Source organism: Patiria miniata, unplaced genomic scaffold (assembly GCF_015706575.1).
Source record: "Patiria miniata isolate m_02_andy unplaced genomic scaffold, ASM1570657v1 HiC_scaffold_29, whole genome shotgun sequence".
NCBI classification, from domain to species: domain Eukaryota; kingdom Metazoa; phylum Echinodermata; class Asteroidea; order Valvatida; family Asterinidae; genus Patiria; species Patiria miniata.
In genome coordinates, this window is record NW_024037068.1 from 3,132,228 (window position 1) to 3,157,375 (window position 25,148).

Here is a 25,148-nt window from a genome sequence, read left to right on the forward strand (position 1 = left end):
TTGGGACTTAAGAATTTGATTTTTTTCAAATCAAAGTGTCATCTTTATAGTCTTTAACTTTTACATGGAATAATCGATATATATCGAATATTCTGGATACTGGATTTCCGATATATCGATTATTGACCATTCTGATATCGACGCCGATGTTGGGGCTCAAGTTTGCCGACATTCAAGGCGCGCCAGTCAGGCGCCATAAACCTTTATGTGTCTGTATAGCCAGGGGTCACACTCAATGTCATGATGCTAGCAACATAGGCAATGCTTCAAACTCTGCAAATGGGTAGTATTCTCAAAGAATGCAGCTTTATAGTTCAAACCATCACATTTAGCACTGATGGAAAAGAACCAGATTTAATTTATTCCTCTTTCTCTAACTTGAGAAATGAAAAGCTGCTGCAAACTGCTCAGTGATTGACCTACCCTGAAATGTATAAATCTTTAAAAGTAAGAGCATGCAACATTTCAGTCCCAGCAGGATTTTTCTAAAAGGCCTTTGGACAAAGCTAGGACTGAAAAGTCAGCCCTCCGACTTTTACACTTTTTCCTTACTTCTTTGATTTGTCCTGGAGATCCGTAAAACTCCACTTGATCTCACTTCCATGGTCGTCAATCCACCATAGGGCAGGGGTCTTGGAGCCCCTTGTGCCTGCCTGTAGAAAAGAAGACACAAATCAATTGTTCATGAAACTCATAATCAAACCTTAACCCTAACCCACCTCACTCCTCCAAAATCCTCCTGGCGGTTTTGGAGGATTCTAGAGGATTGAAGATGAATGGTGATTGAATCAAATGAGGATTCTGGAGGATTGAGGATGAATGGTGATTGAAGCACATGAGGATTTTGGAGGATTGAGGATGAATGGTGAATGAAGCACAAGAGAATTTTGGAGGATTGAGGATGAATGCATTTTGAGGCAGGACTGTCTGACAATTTTGAAAAATTTAGGCGGAGTTGAAAAATTTTGGAGGATTTTGGAAGATTGAGGATGGTTGTAAGCAACAAGGGCCTAGGGGGTTAGGGTTAAAGCAATTATCATGTATGTTTGCATAGGAGGGTTAATGGCTTGATGATGCAACTGACTAACCAGTAAGTTAAGTGAAATTAACCAGTTTGATTGACCCAATGAATTTATCAACCAGTTTATCTATTGATCAATCCAATCTGATCATTCAAAGCAGACAAGTTGCAAGTTTCTAATGTCAGGAACATAATTACATGTATTACACTTGCATTTAAATCTGCACCTGTTCTTTTTGCGCCCACTCGTCCAGAACATCACTGGCAAAGTTGAAGTGCTCAGGAACGTCCAGCTGAAACTGACGCCTACCAAGTTCGTAATCATTGAAACCAGTGGCTGACAGTGCAGACAGGAATGTTCTCACTGGCTGGTACTGTGTCACAGCTACTTTTAACGGATGTGATGTCCTGGTACAGCATGGCGTATAGTTCCTAAGTGTCTTGTTGGATGCCCAAACAAGTTTTCTTGAGTTGAGGTGCAGTTGGCGTATGCTTTGGCGAAACTGACCAATGTGCAACAGCCGACACTGTTTCAAAATGGCAGCCATTTTCACAGTGGCATCGGAATATCAGGCATCCTTTTGATCTGAAAAAATTGAAGTACACATACACTTAGAATGAAAAGAAATTCACATGTAGCAGCATGGATACTGATATAGGACTCTGTCATATTGATATAGAAATAATAGTTACCTTTCAGAGTCTGAAAGCTACGTCATGCTTAACAAAATCAGACTCTGAAAGGTAACTATTATTTCTAAATTCACATGTAGTTCACATAAACCATACAAGATTAAACTGTGCATACTTGCTATAAGGACAAGTAGCAGCAATAAAAATGCAAAGCAATTGTTGTTATTCGAGGACATTTACAAGTACACACTTCACCACTGTGTGATCACATTTTTTATGCGTGCTCCATCTAGAACTTAAGCTGATACATACTCCATAGACATTTCAGTAGTAAGGAACAAATTTTTCAGGGCACATATATGTTATTAACAGTCAATGTCAAACTGAAATCAATTGTTGATGTCATTTGTTAAAACAAATCAGACTTTGTAGATCTGCGCATTTCATCTGAAAATTGGTCTTGCACACACACTGTCGGTGTCATACATGCTCTTGTTTTACTATACTATCGAGGACAATGCTTTGTGTTTTCCCTTTGTCCCTGTAATATACAACACTTTCCCATAGACTTTAAGCACACAAACTTACTACAGAGGACCAATTCCAACAAAAAAGACCGGACGCCCGAGGACTGGACGAATTTGTTGTCTCCCTTTGTGTCGGTCCTCGGGGGTTATGTAGAACACATACACATGCATGAACCACTATTAGGGTTTTTCTATTTTTACGGTAGAGGACTTGATTGGAACAAACTGGTTAAACCAGAGATAACAATAACGACACGTAATCTCCCCAAGGACCTGAATCCAAGTCCTCAGTACATGTAATTTTGTACCCAAAAAAAAAAAAAATTCCAGAAACATTAAAAAAAGTTCAAGTCTAGGAACAAAAAGGGGACAGTAAGGGGCCTCACTAGTACTTTTACAGTGTGCAATTGCATGCAATGTATCCACAATTCAATATCATGTAGTTATAGACAACAGTTAATTCCTGCACAAAGTCCTTGCAAAACACTGATTGGATACATTGCAATACCAAAGATTATTTTCTGCAAACACTCAAATTATAAATATAAATATCCTGGTACAGATCTGTGAGAGAGATCCCACAAGGCCAATACTTAATACAACACATCTCTCATTTATTTTTAAAAAAAATAGTGAATTCAGCGAGCCGGCATTAAAATGAATGAAACATCCGTTTGTTTTGGATTATTAGTTAACTCAATGTTCAGAATCAAAAGCGGCTTATGCACATTTGGAAACAAAAAAATGGATATACATGCCATTAATAAAAGCTAAATTTCTTCTTACTGAGCAATGGAATACTGGTACCTTGGAGCTTATTAAGTAACCCTCTGATGCAAACATACATTGTGCGTCAAGTTGTCCTTTCAGTCAAAATCAATCAAGTGATGTTTTCAACAGTTAAGAATTCACAGCCTACATAAAGCACTTGACTGGCTGTGACTGTTTATGTAACTTGATACAGCTTTGCATTGACTGTGGGTGATTGATAAGCCAGCAGTGCCCACAACTTGCCTGCTTTGTCTGTTCATGGTCTGTTGACTGAGTTTGACTGGTTACAGTGCTTGCTGGACATATGATCTGACTGTTGGTGACTAGCCTGTGTTAAAAGTATAGCAGGCAAAGTTGATGGAAATTTTGACTGTCTGTGACCGTTTAAAGTAGTAGGAGGCTTATAGCGTTTGGTCTACAAATTTCTTTTTTTCACTTTTTTTTTGTAAGCGGTGGAATCTGAGGAAACATACGGCAAATGGCATGAAAGCTTTCAATGTTCAAGAAATTCGCAGTATAATCCGGAAAGATCGATGCAATCAAATAGTGGCAAATTCCCACTTTTTAATGATTAATGAAATTATCCTTAAAGGGAATATACATCATTTGCTTTTGCTGTAATTTTCAGAAATGGATGGAATTGGGGGGTTGGAAATATATAGCAAATATAGTTACACTGACTTTTTTGAGGTTTTGGGTTCGAAAATGCTATAAAAACCAAGAAAAACAATCATTTTCCTGTAGTCTGGCTCCCTGACTCCATATTAGAAGAAACAGAGCAGTTAACATACATTGGGCGATTGTAAGGTCAGGGAACCAGTCTAACTGGCTTGTACCCGTTCATAGGTGTGTAATCGATTGCAAACAAGTGCGATGGTCAATTGGGGCCAGTATTTGAAAAAAAGCCAGTTTTTCCAACGCTGGTCGGCCGACCAGCGTTGGAAATTGATACAAAAATACCACTTTTCTTGAAAATGACAGTATACCAGGTGCCGTGATTTTACAGGATGCTTTACACTGTCATTCACTAACAGTCCAGCAAGGTATTTCAAAATGATTTGGTAGTTTTATTTTTTGATAGTTTGCAAATGTTGTATTTTCCCTTTAACAAGGCCTTTCCTACATTACAAACTGCAGACTCACTTTACCTGCAGCAAAGCAGACAGTCTGATAATAATTCCACTGACATCTGTTGAACTAAATTATTTCCAGGCACTAGAAATAGTGGTTCGGCATCATTAATTTTTAGGACCACTGTATACAGACTCACACACATAGAGTTACACTTGCCAATGGTACATTTACATACAAAACTGCTGGCAGATATGTAATACAGCGCTTAGGACGCCTACCTGCAGTTTGGAAAGCTGAGAATACATCAGCCAAACCCTTGTTTAAAAAAAAAAAAAACCTGGGAAATAAAACCTGGCACATAATCAGGAAACTTCCATTTGATGTGTTGCGACAGATTCTAATAGCAGACAAGACTACTTGTAGTCGTATACCTGGCATTAGTAAGAGGAAGTAGTAAGGATGGCGAAAACTGAGGCACCAACAGCTGCTCCGGTGGCAAGTCGATGGAGGTTAGTCTGGTGTAAAAACTGCATTGTGATTTACATAATTGACGTGTTTATATAACTGATGCCCATGAGCAGTTAAGTACACTCAATTTTATACCATGGAGATATGCGTTCAAGATGGAAACACAACAAAAATTAACCCCTGGTATTCTCTACGGCATGCATGGGCAAAATGAACCTAGGGTATAGTATCCAACAATATTACATGTATAGCTCTACTTTTGTTAGTAAGGGGAGACTGGTTACAGCAAAATTTTCTGATCAATGAAATAATTGTCTACCTTTTTTTATTTCTAAAGATTTCCCTATTGATGTTAACAGTCCAACTGGGCATTTTGTCAAGGGGCGTGGCTTAATGGTCTATACAGTCTATTCTTAATTGCTCAATTCTTGAACACAATTGTTGCAATGAACTTGTGGGTGGGGTGCATGTGTGAGGGGTTTAAAATTGTAAGGTACGCCTGTAGCAAAATGTTTCAACAAATTTGTATGAATCCTCTATCCAAATAAACAGTTTAACAGTTGGTAATGGTAGTGGAATGTCATCATTAGGAGGTGTCTGCGTGTAGTCAAGGGCAAAAGGTAGTGATTGATGATTTGCAGGTTTTTTCCTCATTTTTCCCAAAAGAAAATTTGGCTAGGGTAGGGGCTGTCAAAATAGGGTAGGTAGGCTACATGTAGGGTAACCCATGAGTAACCGGAAGCAAAACTATTCTCTCAATAAAAATGCCAATAAAAAAAAACACTACAAATAAAATGTACTCTCTGTCTGTTCATACAACAATCTTCCAAAATAATTTTAAGCTCAACAATTTGAAATCCATTGCTATAGGCCCTATACCCAAATCGATTGTTTACTCTGTCTCTCCCAGATTAGTGCCTTCCAATTCCATCATATTAAATGTTTTAATTCTTTTGTTATTAATACCATTTTCCACCTCCAACATCTTGTTCTATCATTATTCATCAACAAAAAGGCAACATGCATTATCTGTGCACTCAATATGATCCACTGCTTGCTTATCAAGGCGGTGTTACTAATTACCGGAAAACACCGGAAAATACCGGAAAACACCGGAAAACTACCGGAAAACACTGGAAAACTACTGGAAAACACCAGAAAATTACCAGAAAATACACTAAATACCAGAAAACATGCTAAATACCGGAAAACACCAAAAAACACTAACTACCAAAAAACACCTGAAAACACACTAAATACCAGAAAACACACTAGATTATAAATACCGCAAAACACACTAATTCCCGGAAAACACAAACAAATCTCAATTAATACTGGAAAAAAAATTCCGGTGTTTTCCGGTATTTTCCGGTATATAGTAACACCCAATCGTGGCTTGACCACACTGCCACAATGTATTTTCGAGTCACCATAATGGACGCAGGTATAAATTTAACGCTTGCATCTGGGACTGAGAATTATTTCCAAATTTGTGTTAAGAAATACTTTGAAAATGCACAAAACTCTCCATAGACTTTGTACACAACCACAGAAGTGGCATCAGGATACTACACTCTTTTAGTCTTTACGAATACCTAAATATTGTCTTCCAAAAATAGGCCTAGATTATTTTATTATTATTAGGACCCTGGGAGTACTGCTGCAGGAGGAATGCTGCACTGTACAGTGTATGTAGTCCGGCCATATACATGTACATTAGAAACACGTGCACTGAATCACACACACACAGAGTAAGGAACAGTATCATAGTAATAAAACTGCTTTCTACACATTGTCTTTCACCGTTAGTTATCACGTTGTACTTACCACCACTGAAACTGAAACAAGCTGTTTTAATTTTTTATTAAGTTTTCCTCAAACTAGTCAAACTAAAGTGGAAGTTTGGAGTGCCCTTGAAGTTGAAGTTCACGAAACAGTTTCTAGGCTGGTACCCTGTGTTTGATGTTGGGTTGCTCTCACTTAATTGTGCACACTGTTTCACATGCGACTTCAGGACACCCGTCGCATTACCCACTGTTAAAAATTTTACCAACTTGGCACCCAAGAATCAAAATTTAGGTGGATTTTTCTTCGTTATTCCTGAGCTTTAAAACGTTTTGCTTTGCCAGTCTTCCTTTGGTAAGAACAACATTGTTATATAGTATTGTTAAGTCAACATTATTATTTGATGATCGTGTGAATGATTGTTAAAAATGTTACCTTTTGTCTGAGTTCTGGTTCCTTGTTGCCGTGTTGGTGACCGAATTTTGTGCTTGGCCCCGCCCGCTCTGCGCGCTAGATCCCCGGCCCGGCCGTCCCCGACAGTCAAAAAACGCCCGCTACCGATCCGTCGTCGGTACTTGTGATTTGATGAACGGTTGAACTTTCACTAATCTGTTTTGTGTGTGTGTCGTATTGTGTGTGTTGCGATCGGTCTATGTTCATTGCATTTCTCATGGGAAGCCAAAGGATTATTAACATACATAAGTGGGCGGGGTCAAAGGTGGGATAAACATACATTAATTGGCAGATTTGGGGGCGGGTCAAAAAGTTTTAGGCCTAAATCACTCAGATTTCTCTCCCCCCCCCAAAAAAAATGGGATGGAACCGGTTGATGAGGATTGACCTTTTTAGTTGGGGGGGGGGGGGGGGGGGAGGGGGTGGATATGGTTCATGTACACGCACAATAAATTCATGACCTTAGTTCTAGTTCTAGATTAAAGGGAATGTACAACATTTGCTTTTGCTGCATTGTGTGTGGTCGTATTGTGTGTGTTGCGATCGTTCTATGTTCATTGCATTTCTATGGGAAGCCAAAGGATTATCAACAGTCATAAGTGGGCGGGGTCAAAGGTGGGACAAAAATACATTAATTGGCAGATTGGGGGCGGGTCAAAAGTTTTAGGCCTAAAATCACTCAGATTTCTCTCTCCCCCCCCCCCCCCCCAAGAATGGGATGAAACCAATTGATGAGGATTGACCTTTTTAGTTGGGGGGGATATGGTTCATCATGTTCATGCACAATAAATTCATGACCTTAGTTCTAGATTAAAGGGAATGTACAACATTTGCTGCAATTTTCAGAAATAAATGGATTTGGAGGATCAGTAGTTATAGCAAATATTGTTAAAATGACTTGTTTCACGTTTTGGGCTTGAATTAGATGCTGAAAAAAACAAGAAAACCAATCATGTTATTGTAGTCAAATTGTAGAGCAATTTTTTACTTTGGGGAATTGTAAGGTCAGAAAATCAGTCTAGCAGGCTAGTAGTACTTCTTCACAGGTTTGTAATCAGTTGCAAAGAACATCCGGAAAAACTAATTAGGAAAAAAATTGAGAAAAAAAAATCCAGTTTTCTCCAATGCTGGTCAGCTGACCAGCGTTGGAAAAATACAATTTTTGTTTGAAAATGTCAGCACACCAGGAGCCACGATTTTACAGGATCCTTTTTAGACTGTTATTCCCTAACAATCCAGTAAGGTATTTTGTGAAAATTTGATCATTTCATTTTGTGATGTTTGCAAATGTTGTATCTTCCCTTTAAAGAAAATTGAACATTTGTGGAATTTGAAGATTGATAAATAATTATTGTACAATGAGAAGATCGTCGTAATGTGAACATTTTAATGCCATTGCTACATTGCTCTTACTAGTCTTACACTACATGTATGCCTCGCCCTTGAAAAACAATCCTCATAATCTGAATTAAAAATGATTTAATTAAGACAATAAAAGAAAGACAAATTTGGAATTTTGCAAGATTACAATGTTTTATTTTAATTCTAATTCCGTTGCTATTTGCCAGCCAGCCGTAAAGTGCGAGGGAGTACATGTTTGTAAATTATATAGATGAAATTTGCAATTATTTCTTTATAACCAAAAAGCAACGGAAAAACTACACCTTTTTTATCATATTTATTCTGCGCAAGCAGCAGGCTTTTGAGGCGATCTGTAGACGGGGCTCCACCCCAGGATCCATTGACCATGGCTGACTTCATGAAGGTAGCCAAGTCCAAGATTGACGCCTCGGCCGGCGAGCTGAACACCATAAGCCAGGAGATCTGGTCCCACCCAGAGCTGAATTTCAACGAGCACCACGCCCACGAGGTGCTGACGGATTACCTGGAGAAGGAAGGATTCAACGTGGAACGTCACTTTGTGCTGGATACGGCTTTCAGGTTGGCGTGCTGTGTCCATTTTGATACAATCTGCTCACAGGTGGGCGGGGCTGGGGGAGAAGGGGGAGGAGCCACGCATCTTGGTCGGCTTGCACTCAATATGCAGATGCAAGTTAAATCATCAGCATGGCTGTCTGGCAAATTGAATTTGTGGGGAAAAGATTTGGTAAACCCTGCCCCCCCCCCCCCAAAAAAATGTCTTGCTTCACCACTGTTAAGCCCATCTAAGAAGTTGTTACGCATAGCAGAATTATGTAAAGTCATCCTATTTAATGTATGTTTGACCATAAACGCCTTTATTAATCCATTGTACTCTTTCAATATGCTGGTGCTCAAATTTGTTTGTACCTTTTTCATCATTGCAGACCCCTGCAACAGGCAAGATAAATAAGCTTTTTAAATCCTCAGTGGTAAAGGGTCTTAATAAAAGCTGAAATATCTTCTTTCTATTTTTTGATAAATGTTTGGAAAATTGTTGATTGGTCAATAACAGCCAAGTTCCAAACTTCACACTGCAAAGCAAGGCCAATTAAGCTTCAAATGTACTGCATTCAAGGACATTTTCATTGGTTTTGTTTTAACAGGGCAACTTTTGGTTCCGACAACGCTGGCCCCAACATTTGTGTGATCTGCGAGTACGACGCCCTACCAGAGATTGGCCATGCCTGTGGGCATAATCTGATCGCAGAGTGTGGCGTGGCCGCCGGGATCGGCATAAAGGCTGCATTGGAGGCTAGCGGAAATAAATACGGAAAGGTCGGCAACTTGCATGTTACTTCCTCTTCAGTGCAGTAATAAAAAAAATTACAATGCAACTATGTAAAGTAATGCATGTACAAAAGCTTCACAGAATACCATGAAGGAATCTCAAATATGTAAAAGCCCCCCTCGGCCCTTGAATTAGGCAGTGCTAAATCAGACCAATTAGGCAAAAGACGGTTCGGGCTTATGTTTTTAAATCAAGGTGCTCAGTTTACGTGGACCACATTGATCAGTGAAAGCATTGAATTTGTGGTCTGCAGGTAATTCTTCAGGTTGTGGGTTCGAGTCCAGCCTGCGGCTACGGTGCCTGTGCCCTTAGGCAAGGCACTTTGTCACTCACTGCTTCTCCCCATCCAGGAGTAAATGGGTACCTGTGAGGGCAGATATGGTTATTGATATTGGTATTGATTTAAGCTGTTTTGCGCCAAAATGGCTGCATCGAGCTGTATACTCCCCAGGCAGCTAAGATGGTATTTGGGAATGTTTCATTTGCCCAATGAGCAGGGTAATAATGATGTAGCGCCTTGAACACCAATAATGGTGCATATGTGTGCTCTATAAATACCCATTAGTATTATTATTATTAAAGTGCAATGACTTCAAGATAATACTTGATTCTTCTGTATCTTTTTTATTTGTTCTAGGTGACGGTACTAGGGACACCAGGTGAAGAGGGAGGCGGCGGCAAGAAACGTCTCATCAAGGCCAATGCCTTTGTTGGCATTGCTGTAGCCATGATGGCTCATCCTTACAGATACAACGTGCCACGCCCTATTGCTCTGTCAATGACAGCGTAAGACTTTTGAATAACTTGTTTATGAGTGACCTAAAGACAAATCTAGCGGCAGCCATTTTCTGTGGTGGCGCAAGGCTTGCACGAGTTGCGTTCAGGTAGTACACACGCACTCCAGGCTCCTTCGACCAATAGGAATTACCAAAATGCATGTGCGCCTCGCCTTTAAGAAAGCATGCAGCATGCGCCTGAGCGTGACACCACCGCAGTAAAAGCTTTCATTTCTGGTCGCCGGATTCCACTATACATTAAATGGCTGAGCACAAAATTTGCCAAAAACTCAAAAATGAATTGACAAATTATTTTGCAGTAACAGTTGTATTAAGTTGTACAGTGGTTGTAAGATTGCAAAATTATCAAGCATCCTTTGAAATGGTAGAGCCTTATGTGCTTGTCATTTTCAAAAATGAGGAATCCTTTATCAATTTCCAATGATAAAGCCAAATGATCATTAGATTTTTTTGGGGGGGGGGGGGCAGAACGCTGTCTGCTACAAATTACTGGCTCCCATATATCCCTCCATTTCTTAAACTTACAGCAAATGCTTTGGTCCACAAGAATACACTTGACTAAACCTCTACAGTAATGACAGCCATTGCTATGGGCGTCACGTATGGATCGTGATGGCCCGTGGTAGAGCGATCTGGGTGAGCTACTCGAATGCACCCATTGTTTACGACGATTTCCAGAGTTGCAATTTCAGATTTGACAATTGGATTTTGTTGGCAGTCTGGTTATCAAGTTCCAAGGCAAGGCTTCCCATGCTGCAGCAGCTCCCTGGGATGGCAACAATGCGCTGGACGCGGCGGTCACGTGCTACCAGTCCATCTCCAACATGAGGCAGCAGATGAAACCAGCGTGCAGAGTTCACGGTACAAAAAAAATGGTTTCTTATTTAAAGCACTTCGTACCAAAGTGTGGAAAAGCTAGAATTATATGCCCTGTTCATCGGGTAATGCCACTTTTCTGCGGCAGATCAAGATCAGCTTCCCCCATCAGGTACCCATTTTATGGGTGGAGAGAGGCAATTGTAGTGAAGTGTCTTGCCCAAGAACATAAGCGCTGTGTTCCTAGTCCGGGTTTGAACCCGTGTATCATCACACTCATGAATCCGACGCCTTTACCTTTGGATCGCAACCCTCCACATTTGGTGTGTGTACATTACACACAGTGAATGTTTAACTTTGCTATTTGTGCGCAAACGTAAATTGCATCACAAACCAACCCTTAGATTACCGTTGGTCCTCTATCGAACCTGCTCAAACGATTTTCTTTTGTCGTAGGGATTTTCACCAATGGGGGCGCTGCTCCCAACATCATTCCCGAGGAGGCAGAGTTGACCTACTACCTGCGTGCCGTCGACGAAAACGAGCTCGCCGTGCTGAAGAAGAAAGTTGAGGCTTGCGCTGAGGGTGCTGCCATAGCAACCGAATGCAAGGTTAGTGCCAAATTTTGACAACAATAACGGTCCAAACTACAGCATTTGTGTGATGCAACTAGTTATGCAACAATTTTTTTTACAAAAAAAAAAATTTTAAACATTGTATTCTTTTATATGTTACATTTATATATTTCAAACATTTTTTAAACTTTAAATTGATTGAATTTCATTTCAGAGTAGACACCAGGGAAACAATTTATGACACTTCTGACCATAACATTTTCTGATTACAGACAAATCTTCCATTTTGTGGAGACCAGAAAGTGGCCTTCTAAACTGACTTTATTTTTTAGAATTGTCACTGAAGTTGTTAATCATGCGTCCTAAATTGTGTCACTCATTTTAGGTGGATGTTAAATTTCACGATGGATATGCTAACATCAACCAAAACAATGCTCTTGGTTCACTGTACGAGAAATACGTTCACGAAATAGCGGTAGACTTTCCCATCGATCCCTCTGTGTTGTCCAAGCCCTGTGGATCCACAGACTTTGGGAACGTTTCCTACGTACTGCCCGGGATCCATCCTTCTTACCGTATTCCCACCGATGCAGCTAACCATTCTAGAAAATTTACTGAATCTTCAGGTAGTTTCCAAAATTGAAACGTTTCCGTCATTCATATTCAAGCTTGGTTAACATCCAATATTAATTGCTCCACAACCAATGCTGTCATTACAGTGACATTTGTCATGAAATCAAACAGTTGTAGTAAAATATCCTGCTCAAGGACAATTTCCGTGTGAAGGGTTTTTGGTAAACACACTGAAGGCTCTGCCACCTCGTACTATGTGTCATACAAAAAACATCCTACTTTTGATACTAAACTACTCTGTTGTTCACCAATGGAAATAAACCAAAATTTAAGAACATGTTAACAAGGCATGACAAATTTTATAGAGCGAGTTTCATCAGCTATGCGCAAGAGGGTGTGATTTAAACACTTCAATTAAAAATATAGTCACTTTCAGAATCTGCCACTTTCGACTTGGTGTCCTCCAATGTCGATGCAGTGCTGGAGTTGGTGGTGGAAGGCGTTTGCTGCAGTCGAAAGCTTCTGAAGGAATGCAGGATCACCCCTGATGTCATTGCACACCTCGATCATTTGGCGCAACACACGATCAAGGAGGTGTGCAACGACATCAGGGATGATCCTGCATAATTCCTTCAGAAGCTTTCGGCTGCAGCACGTGCCTTCCGCCGTCATCTCCAGAGCTGTAACGACATTCTGAAAGTGAGATTTTTTTTCGTACAGCATTTAAATCTCACCCTCTTCCACAAAGCTGATGAAAGTCGCTCCATAGATTTTGTCATGCCTTGTTTACATGATCTGAAATTTTGTTTTAATTCCATTAGTAATAAACAGAGTTATTTAGGATGAAATGTAGTACATGTTTTTAGCCACAAATATATCTGCCGGTTCATTTTCTTGAAACAAGTAAGCCTATCATTACGTAGTCGGTTAAGCCAGCTGTTCATGCTTTGATATAATCAATCTCCAAAATCGTTCCTACTTCCCTGTCGCTTTGCTGCATTGCTCACTTGGAGGTTAATGTTGAAGTTGAAGCCATGCATTCCAAGCTCCTGACCAATGACGTTGTGGCCACTCTCTATGAGAAGTATGCCACGGAACTTGGGATCGAGCCCAAGAACGGCCAACAGATCAAGACGCTGCTGGCCACAGATTTTGGGGACACGTCTCGGGCCGTGCCGAGTATCTCTCCAATGTACTCGGTTGAGAACAGTACCCCGCTCACTTTATTGGAATTCAAAGCAGCTGCAGGTAAAAGAACGGGAAGTAGGGTTTGGTCATAATCTCTTTTCCAGTAATCTTATCTTGGTATTGGAGGTGTAGACATTGGTATGTCATATCGGGTTCGTACACAATTGGTCACATTACTTGTGTGCCTTGAGCATCGCATGCCTACCAACTACATTGTTAATGCACAGAGGTAGCACATGTACTCGGTTTTTAACTAAAAAGAAATTTGTTGCATTAGTATTTGAAAGACAAGGTGAAAATCAGCTCTGCCCCTGGAATAGATACAGTACATTGCAATTGAAAGTTAACACTGTGAATGGGAATGGGAAATTGGATCATTATAAGGGACACCATCTTCCCAATGGGGGCACTGTTCAAAACCTATATCATGGTTAATGTTAGACAATACTACTGATATTCGCTTTCCATGGACGTTAAAATCAACAGCCACTCGCGAAAAGAAATGGTTTTGGTGAAAAATACGCACAAATCGCAGGAAAAATAACTTTATGTTCTTCCAGCTAATCATGGTAACCCATATGGCTGTGCTTTTCTCCGGATGCCAAATTTCCAGTGGGGGGGGGGGGGGGGCGAACTATTTATGGGGGGGGGGAGAAATATTTTCCCACTCTGGGAAATTCTTTTTCCTTTTTGTGAAATAAATGGGAATTCCCTCGAAAGAGAAAAAGTGTGAAGAAAAATTACATTCCCAGGTTAACTTTGATTGCAATGCAGGAAAAATGAGGACTCTGCAGTCACTGGTACTTGCTCCACTACAAGCAGGAGATATAGCCTGTCTTGTGTCAGCGACCAGGTGTTATTGGCTCTGTGCACAAGTACCCCCTCAATGGAAAGAAAGGGAGAGTTGGGGAGACCAGTGGGAGAGATATTCGAATGGATTGCTGATAATGCCTGACGTTCATGCAAAGACGCTATGGGCTCCGTGCACAAGCACCCCATGAACGGCCAGAAAAGGAGAGTTGGGGGTGACCTAGAAGTGGTTCCCGATCCATCCACTGTGTATTTCGAATGATCCAAAGTTATTGGGGTCAGGGATTTGTCTGGGTGACCATCGCAAGTTAAATTCTAAATGATTCGAACCTATTCGCACGCCAATGACGCTCATGCGTGAAGACACTGTGGCTTGGCTTTGTGAACATTCAGGATGAAAAAGTTGTGCGTACTTAGCGCGCTAATTACGGTGCGCACACCCGGAGTCCCGTCCAAGGGGCTCTCAGAAGTGGAAAAAGTGTGCCTTCTTTTGTTGGCGCACTGAGCCCATAATAGTACATATTCAGAATAAAATTTTTAAGTTGTGTGTACTTCGTGCTGTACTTACTTGTAAACAAAAAATCTGTGTGATGATTGCAATTTTGGAGATCTTAGAGATCGTCCAAGAGAAACCTTTGTCATCATTGTTCATTCACAAAGGCATGATGACCTGATGAGCTTCACCGACCGTTCCCTGCCCAGCACAACATTAGAAAGATTCTCCTGTCTTGGCTTCAATGATTGTCTTGAGGATGATGTGTGGTCAAGCCTCTTCCAGAGCAGGAGAATCCTACAGCTGGCTTGTTGTGACGGAGGATATGACCAACAGAGGTTTTCTGCTAATGCTAGATATGGGGGGGGGGGTACAATACAAGAAAGTGTTGGGCTTATTTGATCCTGCCAGGAGATGTTCTTGACTGTGGACAGCATCTTTGTGTAGGTCCCATCAATGGACTTGGTGTTCTCGTTGGTCAAGGCAAAGAACTCAGCCATAAAGACCTGAAGAATGGTCTTTAATGTTTGAGCGCTTTTGGACAGATAATTGCCCAGTTTTTACTCAGATATTTTTTGAGGCGATGTTAATGTAGCTTATCCATTTCAAGAATGAGATGACAAGATTTGAAGTGATTGAGCTACTTGAGTTATCAGAGGCCTTCAGCAGGCCTCTAATTTGCTTTAGCTGTAAACGCCTTTAAGATGGTAGCAGGGAGATGCACTAGTTCAGTGCCAGGGAAGATTTTGAAGATTTCTAAGAGGCTAGAGGTTATGCTAGAAGGGAAGTCGACTTCAAATTGTATGTATAAAAGTTATTGCTGGGATGGAAGAAGTAACAAACATCTAGCTACTCAGAGATCTTTGGGCAGTCGGTTCAAGACAGTGCCACATGAGGTGATGCAAGGGGATGTTGCTGAACCTCAGTCTAGACTCAGATTGTTCATAAACCAATGTATTAGCACACTCTAGAGTCACTCCTTTCAACGCATTTTGGGTTCAAACTTTAGGTCGAGATGAAGACTTCATCCTCATACGCCAATTTGATTACCAGTACCATTCTGGTCGCCACATATGAAAAGTATGTCGCGGAGCTCGGTGTGCAGTGGAAAGACGAGCCTGGATTCGGTGCCGGGTCGACCGATTTCGGCAATGTGTCTTACGTGGTACCAGGCATACACCCAATGTACCATATGACAGACAGTGCAAATAACCACTCAAGGGAATTCACCACTGATGCAGGTACACTGACGGTCTTGATGAACTTCTCGCACTTTACATTTTTATTGCGTGTACTCAAAACATCACCCAAACTGAACAGAATGCAGCCCCTTTGTCTATTTCTTTGCTTGTTTGTTTTAAATTGTTTTTGTTTTACTTTGTTTTGTTTTGATTTTGCTTGTAGTCTTGAGTTTGTGTTTTGTTTGCTGCATTTACTCAGGTTCTCGAATATTCACGACTCTCAAAAAACAAGCAAACTTCACTCGATCTGCTTGCAGGAGGAGCTGCATGTAGTTGAAGATTTTTTGGTTACTGTAAATGTGATGAGTGTGCATTTCTATCCTCAAGTTAATGGAGCAATCCAAAATGGCGCAGTCTAAAACTTTCAGATTCTGTCTAATATAAGCAGAGACCCAAAATTTGGCGAAGTTCAGATTGGCTTTCAATGTGAACTCTGTACGCATGGGCTTTTCAGTAAATCCTCTCATACTATAGAACTGCCACAGCTGAAATCCTATTAATTGCTGCATCTGTCCACAGCTTATTCACATGTAGGTTGGATACTGACCGTAGTAATTTAGGACTGTGAGTAGCAGTTAATAGTCCCTTAATATCATGGTCTTTTATAACATGTTTTAGCCAGTAAACATAAAGAGAAAAGTTTTCAAAAGCTACTCTACCCCATGGGTGAGCGCGGACATCCCACAGCTTCTTACATTGCCTTGTCTTGATTCTAGACATAGTTACTTCAAGCTAAGTGGATCTTGAGTCTTGAATGGCAACCGGTGCTTCAACCACCTTGAAGGCGGGAACCCAGCCTCGACTCCAGGGGCGCGTGCTCGTTCCTTACACTAACCCCTGGCTGTGATGATGACGTAAATGACGCTGAATGGCTATTCACAGCGTACTGCGCGGGCATTTCGAAGATTGCACGCCGGCTGCGCCCATAATGCGCTCGCGCTCGCGTGCTTAGCTTTGCACGTAACGTCACGTACGAAAAAAAAATTATGATTTTTCGCGTTTTTCGCTAAAAAAAACCCTGTATCTGTGGTTGTAAAGGCACGAAAGGGGTACGTACATTTAATACAAATCTTTGCTAATTAACACAACGTCCACTGTGTTTGAAAGGATTGATTCTTCAAAATCACAACTTTTAACATTTTAAAGATGGCGTCGGCACTTAAAACAGATAAACTGCAGCCCTAATTATAATATACCGTATTTTGGTATATTTAAATTACACAATTCCAGGGGTTACGATCGCGCAAGGCATGATGGGAAACAACATGGCGCTGCAAGATCGTACCCACGGGGCACGCGGTTGGCGGGAACCATGTACAAAAAGAGATCATTATGTGTTTGTGGCCTTTTTGGTCACAGATGTCACAGTTGATCAACTTTTTAATCATAACTTCAACAGGTACATGAACACGTTCTGATGGAGGGAGTAGTGTACATTGTAGACAGTACTTATTCTTTGGTCCCATTTAGGGAACGCAGGGATACTTTTACACATGCTAGCCACCAACAGGGAGATCATATTATTTTCAGCAAGCACTGTGACTAGTCAAATTCATTCAACAGACAAAAGCAGAGAAGTGGTAGGCACAGCTGGCTTATCAATCACCTACAGTCAAAGCATAGCTGCATCAAGTTACATAAACAGTCACAGCCAGTCAATCCTGCTTTTATGTTGGTTGGGAGCTCTTGATTGATTTTGACTGAAAAGTGAAAGGACAACTTGGCACAGAATGTATGTTTGCATAGGAGGGTTATTAATTGATCTACTTTGTTTGATAATGAATGTGTTAGCACACAGAAGTGTCACTATAATCAATTATTGATTTGATACTTTGGGTTTGAAATAATCAGGTAGAGATGAGGAAACCGGTTTCGTATGCCAATGTCATTACCAACGGCATCCTAGTAGCCATCTATGAGAAGTATGCAAGTGGCCTTGGTTTTGAGTGGGACGGCCGCCATGGAATGAGCGCGGGGTCAACAGATTTTGGTGACACGTCTTACGTGGTACCAGGCATACACCCAATGTACTGTATAACAGACAGTGCCAACAACCACTCACAAGAATTTACAGCCACTGCAGGTATAATGAAATTATTTAACAAAATGTTCGTGTTGAGGTTCTGATACTTAACATTTTAGTAGTAGTAACATTATGCAAGCAAAATAGACTTCTTTTTTTGGTCGGTACTCCTGGGTTTGTCATTTGTTTGTTGCTTTTGCTCGGATGCATGAATATTCATATTCCTTTCATGATTCCCTGTAAAAAAAAAAAAAACCACTAAACAAACAAGCAAACAAACAGCCAAGCAATCAATCAACCCATCAAACTTCATGCAGCTTGCAGGAAGATTCTGGGTAAAGAGTCCTACAACTTCAAATGTTTGGAAACCAGAAATCCACTGCCTGTTCATATGAAGATGTGCGTGAAGGCACTGTTGACTGCACTAGCTACCTTGGGTACTTCAGCCACTGACAGCCTTTGCAGTCAGGCACATATGCATTTTTAGGTGGTTTGAGAATCAACCTATGTAGCTAGATCATGTAGTTAGAAATTAGGAATTTTATATGGGGAATTCCACAAAATAAAGAGCTGTTGAAAGTGCCACCATTCAAAATTGAGCTGCTTCTTGAAGCAAAAAACATCAAATTCGACACATCTTATCCTTGGCGTACAATAAACTCTTTACGCATGGACTTCGGTTTAGTCAGTCTCCCCATCCTATAGACCTGCAAAATAGCTGTGAAAGATATCTTGTGGATAGCTGCATCTCCTGGATCCAGCATTTGATACAGAGAGCAATATGTAGGACTGTTAGCAGCACTTAATAGTCGGCACTGCGTACATGTATATCCAGCATTCGGATGATCACAGTATAATATTTGGAGATCCTCAGGAGGCTGTCCACAATTCTGCAGACAACTTTTGGAGAAGGATTGATCGCAATGTTCAGAAGGCAGATGACACAGTTGATTGGGGTAATGATATGTGCGAGTATTGTGCCAGTGTATTGGGCTTTTCTTGATCACAAACGCCTTTGTGTTGATACCAGAATTGTAATCAACTTCACAAGCAGGTCTGCAAGATGTGCCGTACTGAAAGATTTGCTGCTTACTGCACTGCCACCTATCTAGGGTACTCAGAGATCTTCAGCCATTGACAGCCTTCAAAGTCCAGGCACAGACAAAATTTTAGGTGATATGAGAATAAACCCGTGCAGCTAGATCATGTAGAAAGAAAAATAACGTTAATAGAGTTAGGCCTACGTCTGTGTGGTGAGTTGTACAGCAACACAAAATATTGCTCCCTCTTGAGCGAATGTGGCTGAACACAAGCAGCAAGATAAGTGACGAACCAGCCCCGTTTAAGTTTTTTTTCAAAGATTATTTGATGGGCAGTTAACCTTGCTGGACTGACTCTAATCTGTTGAGGATTGTATTACTCATCAGCTCACATCTGTGTCTCAATATCAGGTAGAGATGTGGACTTGGGGCTCGAATGCCAATGTGATTACCAACAGCCTCCTGGTGGACATCTATGAGAAGTATGCTAGGGAACTTGCTGTTCACTGGAGCAAGCATGATTTGATCTTTGGTTCGACAGATTTCGGCAATACGTCTTACATGGTACCAGGCATACACCCATTGTTCCGAATTACAGGCGGTGCCAACATCCACGCTCGTGAATTCATGGCCACTGCAGGTACACTGAAATTACGTCGCAAAATAAATGTTCTTGTCATTCTCATTGTAATTGTAAAAAAAACACTTAAGATCATGGTTCAACTTGAATGGACTGCAGTATGGTTCTGGGCCCTTTGAGCAGTCTTAGGTTGTGATTGTTTGGTTGCATTCGCTCAGATGCATGTATAGTCCATAACTTTTTGAGTTATCTTGTCAACAGACAAACGAACCAACCAACAAACAAACCAACGCCGATGAAAACACAGCCTCCTGGGCGGAGGAAATATAGGGCTCTCCAAACTTGCCCGATTAAAAATAGAGCTGTTTCTTCAAGCAGAAACTTCAAATTCCACCCTGCTTATCATCGGCTTGCAATAAACTCTTTATGCATGGGACTCTGATCAGTCAGATTCCCCATCCTATCGACCTGTCATTGCTGTAAATGGTTTAGCCTGAAATCAGAACATTAGCTTGGGTTTGTGTTAGTTCATGACATGCATCTCTATTCACCGGCTCACGGTGTTTAAATATCAGATAGAGATGTGGACTTACGGCTCATATGCAACTGTGATTACCACCAGCCTCCTGATGGACATCTATGAGAATTATACTAGGGACTTCGCCGTTCACTGGAGCGAACATGATTTGAACTTTGCATCAACAGATTTCAGCAATACGTACCAGGAATTCACCCATTATTCCAAATTACAGATAGTGCCAGCATCCACTCTCGTGAATTTGTAGCCTTCGCAGGTACTTCAAAGTAACATAACAATTATGTGTCTTCAGCTTGATGACCTGGGGATGCAGGTTGTCTAATCTGAAATATGGCGTTTCTACTGATGCTGGAGCTTTGATGAGTTGTACAAACAATTAGTGCATTTCCATTAACTTTTTTTCGGGTTGTGAATTGGTGATTGGGTTTGCTTAGGTCATGAATATGCATGACTCTTGCCCAACACAATCAAATTCCAATATAAAGGAAGGACCAAGCATTTTGGTTTTGAAGAGGGTGCCATATTGCAGCTACTCTCAGCAAATAAACTCTTTTGGTGATGTCTGTATGTAAAACCAATTCACTATTTGTGAGTGGTTCATTTTTTTTCTCACAAATTCCAGGTATTCTTCTGGGAAAACACTGTGAAAAGCCATTGTCAGCAATGGCGAAAGCAGAAACAGGCAAACTTTGATAAGAAGAATCACTTTATTTTGTGAAAAGCATTCAATTCATAATCCATGGGGAGAAAATGCCTGGACTAAAGTTCGGTATAATCCAGAATTTTTGGGGATTTGCCTGTGCAGAATTGTGCCTGATGAGCGACAAACATCTCAGAAACCAAGAACCGAAAATCTTGGCCCAATTTCAGTGGGACAAGCAGCACAGAATTCTTCACTCAAAAAATCATTGTTCTGTGCTTACAATGCTAGCAAAGAAAATGTGCGCTTTCTCAGTTTGCAAAGAATTCTTACAGGATGTACACTTGTGCAGAAGTGAAAATTCCTTACTAATCTGTCAAATGCACTAATTGGTTACTGTAGTTACTCCAAATTTTCTGGTATGGCTTGCACAGATTCTTTGTTGACGGTAACCAGAACCACCAAATTGGGCCCTGATCTCATTCCTTCCTTCTGTCAGGTGGAAATTGATGCATCGGGCATATCATACGCCAACCTAATCACCAATGACGGATTGTCCATCATGTATGAAGCACACGCACAGGGGATGGGTGTTGAGTTTAGCCATGACGAGGCTTTGAGACGAGGGGGCTCCACGGACATGGGCAACGTGTCCTACGTTGTTCCCAGTATCCAACCCAAATTTACCCCGGGCTCGGGAGACGCGGCTATCCACACAAGACCATTTGCATCAGTAGCAGGTCTGTAGTATGCGCTGCCGAAGCGTGACGTCACTTCCCTTCCAAGGTCAAGCTTACTTAATCCTGCTGGACAACAGTTCACGCGCATTCCTTGGCGACGCATTCCACGTAGGTTAAACACACACGATCACCGACACCAATTTTACATGCTGAATGTATAGAAAATTGTCACCACTAAGTACCTGAAAATGGAGGAGTGCTTTACAGCAGAGCTGTCCTCACACTATCGAGAACTGTTGTACACTTGTTTCGCTTCCTGAAGGAGTTTCAAGCCAAATATACACCGTGGGTTTACAGCTGCCTCAGCAAAACATCGAGCGTTTTCACGTGGGCCAATGCAGTGCACGTGATCTGGTGACCATAGTGGGGCCGAGTTGACCTGGGTGATGTCATGACTTTGACAGTGTATTGGGATGCATGGGGACTGACTGAACAAAAAGCCTATGCGTAGAGAGAAATTTGGCGGCAAACTCATACCATTGCTTCACTCCAACACCTGTCCTACTTTCATGCATGCATTTCACTTCCACTCATCATGCTGTTGCACCAAACTGCTTGCATTTGATCATTTTATCCATCCATAGTTTCTTGTAAGCTTCACGTTGCCAAAAAAAGAAGTCAGGTCAGGTATCTCCTCAAACAAATAACAAGGGAAGAACAAATGAACAAGAATTAGAACAATGATGGTACAGCAAATTTACACGACTTTGATTACAGCGTATTTAGTGGGGAACAATTCCTGACCTCTTTCCTGTTGTGAAATTGTAATTATTAACCGTCCAGGCTGCAAATTACTAATCATTGCCACCTATCCATGAAACAATGTTTCTTTTATTGGTTTAACAACAAAGTCCATCACAAGTCCTGCAGTCCCAAGTCAAGTCCAAACACTTCAACTAAACTTTGACAAATGCAGTCCTTGGTGGATGTTCATCCCTTCTTGTGGCTGGACTTGTTGAAGAACTTGCAATATATTGACCCGGACTTGTGATGGACTCAACCACAACACTGTCATTTATTGGCAAAACATTCACTTGCTCCCGCTCAAGGTGCCCCCGAGGCTCAGGCCCCGACGTTGATCCAGGCCAAAGCGCTAGCCATGACGGCCATCGAGCTGCTCCAACCCAGCGGGCAAGACACCCTCAAGAAGATACAGAAGGAATTCAAGGAGACCGTCAGCAAGCTTCCAATGCCCGATATGGGTGATTAACTCCTTTGTAGCCTCTCTATTGCCCCCAAACACCCTAGCACTGTATGGTTATCAGCTATGGATTTATTCAGGAAATAAATACAATGTTATAAAATGTTATACAATGTATACAATGTTATACAATGTATACAGTTGCTAGTGGGTTAAAGGAGGATGTGATTGGACAGAGGTGGTGGTAAGTGTGCTTCCATGGTTTAATATTATTAACTTGCACAAGTAATTGATGTGATGAGAGACATGTGTACGCAGTGGAGCATGCAAATTGACCTAAAAAAAATTGCAGGGTTCAAATCCTGCTGCTTGCCATGCATTGTGTCCTTAGGCAAGACACTTAACCCAGATGTTAACTCTCTATCTAGCAAGGAGTGTACACCGATACTGGATTTATAAGCTTTGAGATAACCTGCGTTTAGACGTCAGGGTTTGGAACATGTACATCCAACAAGGTTCTTGCTAATCGAAAGTGTTACGAGATTATTCACAAGTAATGGATAACTTGCGGAACTAAATTTAATGTACAACTCTTTAAAACTGGGTTCATGTTTTCATGTTTACATGTTTACCTGTCATGAATCATGCATTACAATCTCCACAAAGTATATTTGCACTTTGATGATCGTATTGAAGAGAAAAAAAAAGACTATCCATGATTATTATTGTGCTTTAAATACAAAGTTTAAATTTTACTTTGCAATGATTTAAGTTGTTGTTGGCCAGTATGGTATGCATCAATAATTTTCTAAGAATTATGGTATGTATTTTTGATAAGGATTGTGAATTAGTATTAGACATACATACATGAATAATTTAGGGATGTGTTAAATAAATTCCTGAGTTTTGTTGCACTGCATACATATGGGAAGTATTAAATTATAACATATTTTAAGAAGAATTAAGTTACATTTACATTTAGCTTCTAATTAAGCCTAGCTGTCCGAAATCAACCAAATCCTAGATCTGAATTTGATTGTTTTGGTACTATAGAATCCTAGAGTCCAGATTTGTATACATTTTCAGAACTTACATAAATTTAAAGTGTTAAAATTTTAGAAATATGACAACCAGCATGGGTTGAAATGTATATTTTAGTAGGGAGATTGTGACTTTAAGAAAAATTCATGCGATGTACATTTTATATTGTTACAATAAGAATTTTCCCCACTTTTTGAGTAACTGGTTTGTTTTTATGAGTGCAAATGATTTTAAGGTCGGTTAATATGTTGAAAGCATAATAGTTAAAATAATTTATGTAAGAAAAAGGTGTTCCTCAAAATCACACTACAGACATACTGCACGTGTTTTGAAGTTAAATCGTTATAGGTGGTTGTTTTATTGCACAGTATCAAAATGTTCTTTCACCTAAAATGTACAGTTGTTTTCTAATGTACTGGTGAACAAATTACATAAGTTCTTCCTTGGAATGGTTCAATTTGTCACAAACCAAAAACTTCAAGAAAAAAAGAATGAGCCAATATGTCCTGTGCCGTTTCTTTTAAAGTAAAAATCGGACATTACACAATACATAATTATTTTAGCAATACTAATAAATAGGCCTTCTGGTTTTCTGGTTGTTACTGTGCAAACATCTCTTAAGTGGTTATCTCGCACAGGCCTGGGCAAGTATTCGATTTTTCTACTCAATACTCGCAAAGAAATTACTCGCGAGTAGTCGAATATTCACAAGTAGTCGAATACTCCCAAGTAGTTAACTGAATTCCCATAAAAGCAGAAAAATGACATACACGTTAGTATGATGGGAAGTAAATTACAAGCAAATAGCGTGCAAGTCACATCACATTCTTCAGCACTGAAATATCCTTACTGTGCAACGCTTTGAGTCATTTGCTTGAATTTTTTGAATTTTTTTTTTTTTTTGACAAATGGAATCCTAGGGAGAGAGAGGTGGAGGGAGTGATTCCCTGTTTGCAGGGGATGTATTAAGCCGTGAACCCTCGACCCTAAATTGCCACTCGCGAGTAGCTGCTTCTACTCGCGCCAGGACGAGTACTCAAGTCGATGAAAAACCATGAGTAGAATGAGTAGCATAAACTACTCGCGAGTACTCGAGTAATATCCAATCCTGAAAGAACACAATTCTTTTTCGGGTAACTTGACAACTCTGAAATAAAAAACATCTCTCATTACAAAATTTTACTAATTCAACAACATAATTCTTTTTTGGTATTAGATTTCGTTGATCAGTAAATAGCATAATTTAATGTTATATTCGTCATATTGTTATTTTTTAACAATTCTGTATTCTTATAAATTTAAAAAAAAAAATTTCAAATCATAAACAAAAAATTCAGCCACAATTTTGTTGTACAATTTGTATGAAATATACAACAGATTGACATAAATGATGTGCCCTAATTTTGTACACTGTACATCAGGAATGCATAATAAATTTCACTGAAATTGACAGAATTTGACTGATAAATA

General features: G+C 40.4%; 2 protein-coding genes across 8 annotated transcripts in view; one reads left to right on the forward strand and one right to left on the reverse strand.

Moving 5' to 3' along the window:
* LOC119736309 (acyl-coenzyme A synthetase ACSM3, mitochondrial-like) overlaps positions 1-6,915 on the reverse strand; it is a 19,211-nt gene extending 12,296 nt beyond the window's left edge. Inside the window, exons 1-3 of one of the 3 annotated variants that reach the window (XR_005272308.1) lie at positions 6,715-6,915; positions 1,249-1,607; positions 553-653 (exon numbers count right to left, since the gene is read on the reverse strand). Coding sequence is in view for 2 of the 3 variants with exons in the window: in XM_038210351.1 (XP_038066279.1) it covers positions 553-653; positions 1,249-1,569 (422 nt within the window). In the remaining variant the exon portion in view is untranslated. Of the gene's footprint in view, positions 1-552; positions 654-1,248; positions 1,608-6,321; positions 6,449-6,714 lie in introns of those variants that run through there. The other 2 variants (XM_038210351.1, XM_038210352.1) reach the window with 2 other exon arrangements.
* On the forward strand, positions 4,264-25,130 carry LOC119736310 (peptidase M20 domain-containing protein 2-like). 5 transcript variants are annotated; one of them, XM_038210356.1, is made up of 8 exons: positions 4,264-4,535; positions 8,428-8,673; positions 9,258-9,429; positions 10,080-10,228; positions 10,958-11,100; positions 11,512-11,666; positions 19,410-19,638; positions 22,546-25,130. In XM_038210356.1, the coding sequence occupies exons 1-8, from the start codon at positions 4,486-4,488 to the stop codon at positions 22,704-22,706; spliced, it is 1,305 nt and encodes a 434-aa protein (XP_038066284.1). In that variant the 5' UTR covers positions 4,264-4,485; the 3' UTR covers positions 22,707-25,130. The 5 variants fall into 5 exon arrangements, with proteins under 5 accessions (XP_038066284.1, XP_038066281.1, XP_038066282.1 ...); XM_038210353.1 differs by lacking the exon at positions 19,410-19,638 and adding an exon at positions 21,256-21,496 and having other exon boundaries at positions 4,265-4,535; XM_038210354.1 differs by lacking the exon at positions 19,410-19,638 and adding an exon at positions 13,217-13,451 and having other exon boundaries at positions 4,266-4,535.
* The last annotated feature ends 18 nt before the right edge of the window (positions 25,131-25,148 follow it).